This window comes from Blastomyces gilchristii (genome assembly GCF_000003855.2).
Source record: "Blastomyces gilchristii SLH14081 genomic scaffold supercont1.9, whole genome shotgun sequence".
NCBI classification, from domain to species: domain Eukaryota; kingdom Fungi; phylum Ascomycota; class Eurotiomycetes; order Onygenales; family Ajellomycetaceae; genus Blastomyces; species Blastomyces gilchristii.
This window is the reverse complement of record NW_003101674.1, coordinates 48,026-55,606: the sequence shown is the minus strand read 5'-3', so window position 1 is coordinate 55,606 and position 7,581 is coordinate 48,026. Positions and strand designations below refer to the sequence as shown.

Here is a 7,581-nt window from a genome sequence, read left to right as displayed (position 1 = left end):
GTCAGTCTAGAAAATAGGCAGTAGAAAATCTATGAAGTATACGAAAATAGTCTATATAATTGATTGAGCGCAGCCCGTCACAAATACAGTTATTTAATATTATTTCAGTGTGAGAAATCAAGATATATAGATTTAAAATCTGTAGAGAATATATTAAATCTAAAACTTATACATTTCAGATTTTTAATAAATATAGAAATGTATAAATTATTATAATAAATTACTCTATATTTCTGAACTGAGAAGTTATTATTATATATATTAAATTATTACTTATTTATACTTTCTATATTTTTATTATTTTAATATAGTCTTAATATCTGTATTTTCTTCTATATAACTAGCATTTTATCTGTATTTAATATTATGTAAGAACTTACTATTATAAGCTCTGCTTGTAGACTGGCCGCTGAGACCATGAATTTCACATTTGATCCCATTTGGTCTGGTCTCATACATTTCTTGGCGTGAGTCTCACCAGAACCAAGCCTCAAAAAAATCTGAAAATGGATCATTTCTGAGAGAAATGGTGTGAAAAATGACCAGATTTAATTCAAGAACAGTGAAATGAGAGTAATTTTCCAGGATAAACTGTGAAAGATGATCATTCTTTCAAAATCAGAATGAGACTGAGACTGAAGGTCAAAATCAGTCTCATTCAGTTCATTCAGTGATTGCTTATATAATCAGAATTTGGTAATGATTATTGATAACACTCATGAAATAACTAAATACATTCTTATGCAAGTTTATTCTTCACTTTCTCATGAAAACTACACTTCTCTGATATACTGTGATCAGAGGTATTAAACTGTCTGATAATTCCATGTTTTACAATCATGAGTTTCTTGATTGTTTCTTCTTGTAATTGTCTTCAGTGATAGTGACAAATATCTTGACTTGAGTTGAACTTTCACTTCATTCCCACCTCTGTCAATGAAATTGTCAGAATATCACACATCATCAGTGCAACATAGACTGGCCGCCGGGACCATGAATTTCACGTTTGGTCCCATTTGGTCTGATCTCATACATTTCTTGGCGTGAATCCCGCTGGGACTGGCTATCAAAAAAACATGTAAAGTGACTATATATCAGATCTTAAAATGGAACCATGACTTGAAAAAAATGAGAAAGTGGTTTCATTTGGTCTCATTTAGTCCCATTCTTGGCATAAAGTTACTACTTTTAGACATTTTAAGGTTTTTTTTAGACTATTTTTAATTTTTTAAAAAGTAACGCTTTTTGGTAACACTCAAATGAGATTTAAAGTCATTTAAAGCAATAAAAATAATTTAAATTGAGAAGTGGAAATCATGGTCTCATTTGAAAAATGTGACAAGAGTAGACAGTAAGTCTCACTGAGACAGTATGGAACTACTATTTAATGTTAAAACTGTGTAATGAGATCAGTCGAATTGGTAATGAAACTATCAAAAAATCTGGTCCTGGTCCCAGACACAGTCACACGGTCAGTCTAGTGCAACAGTTGAATATATACTCTCAACAATTTTTCATAACTCTAGAATTGATTTAGTGTGTAAATTCATCAGATTATCTTGAAGATAGTGATCAAATTCAGTTTTACAAGTATATAGTTTTGTCTGATTTTCAGTTGCAATCAATGTATACAAGTTCTGTTTCAAAGTTAGTATTATAGTTCTATATGATATGAAGTATTATCAAAGATCATTACTTACTAGGGAATTGTATTTCACTGTCTTCACATCTTGAACATCTGCTCATTCAAATCTCTGATAGTTGGCATTGTAGTAGTCTCAGACTAATTTGACATATGAGTCTTATTTCTCCTCTGTTCAATCTTAAGAAGTGTAGATGTTAACTCAACAGAAGAGATCTAGTAGAGCTGCTACAGCATAGTACTCTGCAAAAGATTGTTTCATTTTGCTGTAGTAATATGCCAGTTTATTTCTTACAGTAACAATAGTCTGTGCTATAGCATCATCCCAGACTGAATTTCTTTTTGAGTGATTCAACTACTTCTCAAGATGAGTAAATAAACTGTTATACACTCACCAGACTGACTGCAGCATTGGTGTATAAGTGATTGAGACTGTCTTTATTATCTTATAAAACTGAAACAGTAAATCAATCACATATTTCAACTGAGTTCACTTCATATCAGAAAGTTTCAATATCTGAATCTTTTCCTGATCAGAGTGTTGCACTCAATGATTAATTGTCTGACACAATTGAAGAGTCTGAACAGTTATCTTATATATTGAACTTCACTGTGTTCTAATATTCTGTATCATATTCAGTGATGTGACTGATTTGTTTATTTATTGAATATCATAGAATTGTTGTTATTGTTTAGAAGAGATACAAATCACATTAACAATGTTTTAAATCTATGATATTTAAATTATTAGTCAATCTATTCAAAATTAACAGTAGCATTATCAAAAAGTGTTATCAAAAAGCAATATTAAAAAGTGTTATCAAAAAACATTATCTTTTGCAAAGTGAATGCAAAAGTTACTTGAGTAATCACTTTCATCTCATTCTCATCTCAAGAATCAGTCATCTCATTATTCTTTGTCTCAATGTTAAGATTCTTTATCAGTGTTTATATCACAAGTTGAACCACATAAGCAATGCAGAAAATATGACCTTGTTTATCATTTCAGAAATACAAAGTCAATTTTTGCTTCAAGCTCTTCATCATAGTGTAGTTATTTGCAGCATTGTCAGTTGTAATTGTAAGAAGACTGAGACTAATATCTCAATAGTTATTTTTAATCACAGTTATTAATATCTCTGCCATATAATCTTCAGTATGACTACTGATCAATGATTCAAATTCAATTAATGTCTCTCAATAAGTTCAGTTCTCATCAATGTAATAACATGTAACTCTTATAAATGCAAGATTGTTTGTACTAGTTCATGTATTCACTGTGAGAGATACTCTTTGATGATTCTTCAACTCTGATTCTAGATATTATATATTGACTTTGTAGTGTATCTTGAGATTGAACTGAAGACAGAATCAATGTGAAATATGAAGATTTGAATTAAGCATTTGAAGAAGTGTTCAGAATTCAGGATTTTTAATTGATTGAAGAGAAAGATTCAGAGATATATATATATAAAGTAATTATTCACAGAAGTTATCAGATAAGAGTTATGAAATCAGAGTACTGATATAGAGTCATTTTTACATGATTTTCTTCAAATTAGAAAGTTAGTGTTATTAAAAATCATTATCTGATAGAGTAACTTACCAGCTTAGTAGTAATTTTCTGATTATTTTTCTTTTATTATCTGCATTCTGATGACTTCAGATGTCAGAAAATTTCTTCAGAGCTATAATCAGTTCATGATGAATGTTTCTGAATGAAGTTACAGTGATTGTAGCAGAGAGATGACTCTTCAGTAATCTGTAATACAATCTATTGATAATTATTTCATAGTTTATCTTGATATTTGTATTGAGTTTTTCATAAATTTCATGACCTGAAATCAGATATGAAGAATGAAGTGATTATTCATTATAATTGAAAGAGAGCATTCTATGTTGAATTGTAAATAATATAGACTTTGTGATTTACAGTGATTTCTTAAAGAGTTTGTGAATCTTCAATAGAAGTAAAAGAAGTGAAAGAAGTGAATTCAGAAGATATAATAATAATTTAAGAAAGATAATAATTTATTTTCAATAACTGATCACTGATGTGTATAAGAAGAATTAATATAAGAGAAAATAATCTTGTTTCTTAGCTTAGTTATAATTTTAGTACTAACTCAGATTGAATATTATTGATGTATAAAAGTAAATAAACAATCTTAATTAATCTCTGTCATATTTCTTGAAATATATTAATATTATGAAAAAGAGTGTTACTAAATTGCATTATCAGATAATATCATTAAAAATATATTAATATTGTAAATATCAATGTTGAAAAAATGTTGATACTTATATATTATAGTGATTTGTGAATCATGATAGTTAAATATATATATATATATATATATATTGTTCCTGACTTGATTACAACTTGTACAATAATTTTTAAAAACTCAAAATTAATTTCAATTATTAATAATTATGAACTTATAACTAACTAATATAAAAAGAAAAAAACTTTTTCTACTTATTATCTTTCTTCTCTTTCTCATTCTTCTTATCATTCTTTACAATTCACTTCTCATTCTTCTTCTCCTTCTTCTTCTTCTTATCTGAGATGATAATCATCTCAAAATCTCTCTTCACTGCCTTTTCAGAGAAGGGTTTCTGCTGCTTCTTCTCAGCCAGGTCAATCTGTGTCTCAAAATCCCACATTTTCTGGTCTGCTGTCTCAGGTTCCACCTCAGCAGCAAGCAGATTGACATGCTCAGAGAGCAGGGCTGCCTTCTCAATATCCTGAATTATGAAGTGCATTTGAGACCTGAATAAGACCTCAATCCCCTTCTTCTCTGTCAGCTCCTGCTAATCAATTAGAGAACAGAAGTGTTATTAAAAATCATTATCTCTTAATAAATAAAAAACTTATCAGTTTTGACTTCTTTATCTCTCACTTTAATACCTTCTCAATCTTCTTCTGCTGCTGCTTATTTATAGTAATACTCTTCTTCTCTCTTTCTCTCTTCATCTTAGTCTCAAATCATTCTCAGAACTTCTTCTGATTTCATCACTGCTGTATGAGACTCTTCACTGTCTTCTTCTTCAATCTCTCACAGGCAGTGTCATTCACATTATTTCTATACTTAGTTCAGTCTAAATCTATCAGAAGTATTACTTAAAATCATTATCATTCTACTCTCTTATGAAGCCTCTTCAAGACATTATAATGTGCCTTGTGATCTGTCTTCTCTTACTTAAATGTCTTCTTCTTCTCTTTCTTCAATCTGTGATAGTGCTCACATGCCTTGATGATCTGCAGAACCGCAGAATATTTGAAGAAGAATGACATGATTGGTTTCAGTGAGTATTAAAGAGAGATAAAGACAGAAGAGATGACTAGAAATGATATAATAATAATAATAATGATGATGATGATGATGATGATGATAATAATGATAATAATAATAATAATAGTAATAATGATAATAATGATAATAATGATGATGATGATGATGAAAGAAGAAGTGCATTGAAATATATTACTGACTTATTAAATATAAAGAGACTCAAAGAAAATATTAACAGCTTTCAGCAATATACAGAAACAGCTACAGTGTTACATAGCAATATCATCTTCATTCAATGCATGCACTGTTGATATTCTTTATATACAGTTATCATATAATCTGTATCAGAGATACATGCAGAAAACAGATCTTTGTTACTAGAATAAATGATTGCAGCAATTCTCTGTTTTTATATCATAAAGATAAGTTATTCTCATTTCTTTCTTCTCTCTTTTCTCTTCTTCAATCAATCACTAATTTCAAGCTGATATGAAAACTATTAAAACACTCTCAGAAACCCTCAAATTAAAGAGTATAGACTAATCAAATTTCAAATACAGAAGAAATTAAATTATCTTCTACAGATTTAATTATTCATTCTCTCTTAAATAAAACAGCAGTTACATTCCCTCTCTTCCTCAATCAAATGAAACATGGCCTGTGAAAAGTGAGTATCACATCAGGTTATAATGACTAACACAGCCTCAGTATGCAGGACTGCATATGCGCAGCATGTGCTGAACTGAGAGACTGTATGAGTTACAAACTGGCAGCAGTATCTCAGAGAGAGCTGTGCAGTGTAAGAAAGTCACAACTCTCAGTTATATATGCAGAGAATGAATTGTCATAGTAAGTGCATGTGTATTGAAGTAACACTTTTTAATAATACTCAGTCTCTGATATAATGAAAATAGAGTCTCTCTGTGAGATCTGTTTCTATCAGAAGTCAGAGAATCTTATATTTCTCAAGATCATCTTCACACACCTTGTCTGTGAAATTGATGAGAGAAATTATCAATTCCAGTGTTCTGTTCTTGATGTTATTCAAGTGATAGCAGAGTTCACTCTGATCACACTTTTTAAGTATATGTTTTCTAATTATTCACATTTATATAGATATATACTGATTATTTATTAGATGATGTTAAGACAATGACTCATTACAGCTGTGTTATTCTCACTATGAGAGATACACAGTTAATGATGAATATTGTGAAAACTCTGAGAAGTGAGTATTTTAAGAATACTGCAGCTCTGTAATCTTGATTTTTTTTTATTTTTATTTTTTATTTTTTTCTTTTTCTTTTCTTTTTTTTTTTTGTTTTTCTTTCTCTTTCTGTCTCTTTTTTTCTTTCTCTTCTTTTTTTTTTTTCTTTTGTTGTGATTTTTTCTTGTTTTATTTTTTGTTTTTTTGTTATTTTTTGTATTTTACATTTTTTTTTTAATTAAAATGATATTAATTATGATCTGTGTTTAGAAAAGTAATAATATTTGATAATACTCTCTGTTGAATTTTCAACAAATGAGCACTATGTTATGATATTATGTAAGTGAGAAATGATTTCATAGTCTCATTTAATACCATTTTCAATAATGAGATCAGAATGAAAATGTGACTAAGAATTCAAATATATTCTTTATCTGAGACTAGATTTTTATTTGAAAAGTGAATCTGAAATCTTTAATATTTGAAATAACAGGATTTGAGATCAATGTGATGAACACAAATCATGACCAGAAGTAATACTTTTAGGCAATGTGACAACTGTAAAGTTTGATCCTGGTCTCAGACACGGTCACATGGTCAGTCTATCTGCTTGTATATAAGTATAATAAAAGAATAATAATATTAATAATTATTTTTAGACTAGCTGATAAGACTATAAATTTTATATTTAATCTCATTTAATCTAATCTTATACATCTCTTAGTATGAATCTCACTAAGACTAATTATTAAAAAAATATACAAAGTAACTATTTATCAGATTTTAAAATAAGACTATAACTTAGAAAAAATAAGAAACTGATCTTATTTAATTTCATTTAGTCTCATTCTTAGTATAAAGTTACTATTTTTACACATTTTAAGATGTTTTTTAGACTATTTTTAATTTTTTAAAAAGTAATGATTTTTAATAACACTTAAATAAGATTTAAAGTTATTTAAAGTAATAAAATGAACTTAAATTGAGAAGTGAAAATGATAATCTTATTTTAGAAATGTAATAAGAGTAGATAGTGAGTCTTACTGTGTGACGGGCTGCGCCCGATCAATCATATAGACTATTTCATTACACTTCATAGATTCTTCCATTCCCGATCACTGATCCGCGGCCGCTACGAACGCGCGTAGCGTACGCTCCGATTCTCGGCCATTCCCGATCACCAATCCTCAGCTGCTATGAACACGTGTATATTCTTCTGCCCCGAAGCTCCACCATGTACATCATCATATACATGTATAAATATTCATCTCAATCACTGATTCTCACACTTTCTCTTTCTTTTCTTCTTTAATGTTTTTATCTTTATTATATAAGACCTATCAATATAATACTGATCTATTCAGCATAGGCCTCTTATACTATAAAAACATTCATTATCTTCTTATTAGAAATGATTATTCATTAAGAGATACCTG

At 28.9% G+C, this 7,581-nt stretch overlaps 2 protein-coding genes across 2 annotated transcripts; one reads left to right on the top strand and one right to left on the bottom strand.

The window, feature by feature from the left end:
* Positions 1 to 4,168: 4,168 nt before the first annotated feature.
* On the bottom strand, positions 4,169 to 4,453 carry BDBG_17124 (uncharacterized protein; the record flags this gene model as incomplete). The annotated part of the gene is made up of 1 exon (XM_031724909.1): positions 4,169 to 4,453. A coding segment is annotated over one exon (285 nt), but the record flags the coding sequence as incomplete, so codon positions are not given.
* Positions 4,454 to 5,831: 1,378 nt separating this feature from the next.
* On the top strand, positions 5,832 to 6,027 carry BDBG_17123 (uncharacterized protein; the record flags this gene model as incomplete). Its single annotated transcript, XM_031724908.1, has 1 exon — positions 5,832 to 6,027. A coding segment is annotated over one exon (194 nt), but the record flags the coding sequence as incomplete, so codon positions are not given.
* Between the last annotated feature and the right edge of the window lie 1,554 nt (positions 6,028 to 7,581).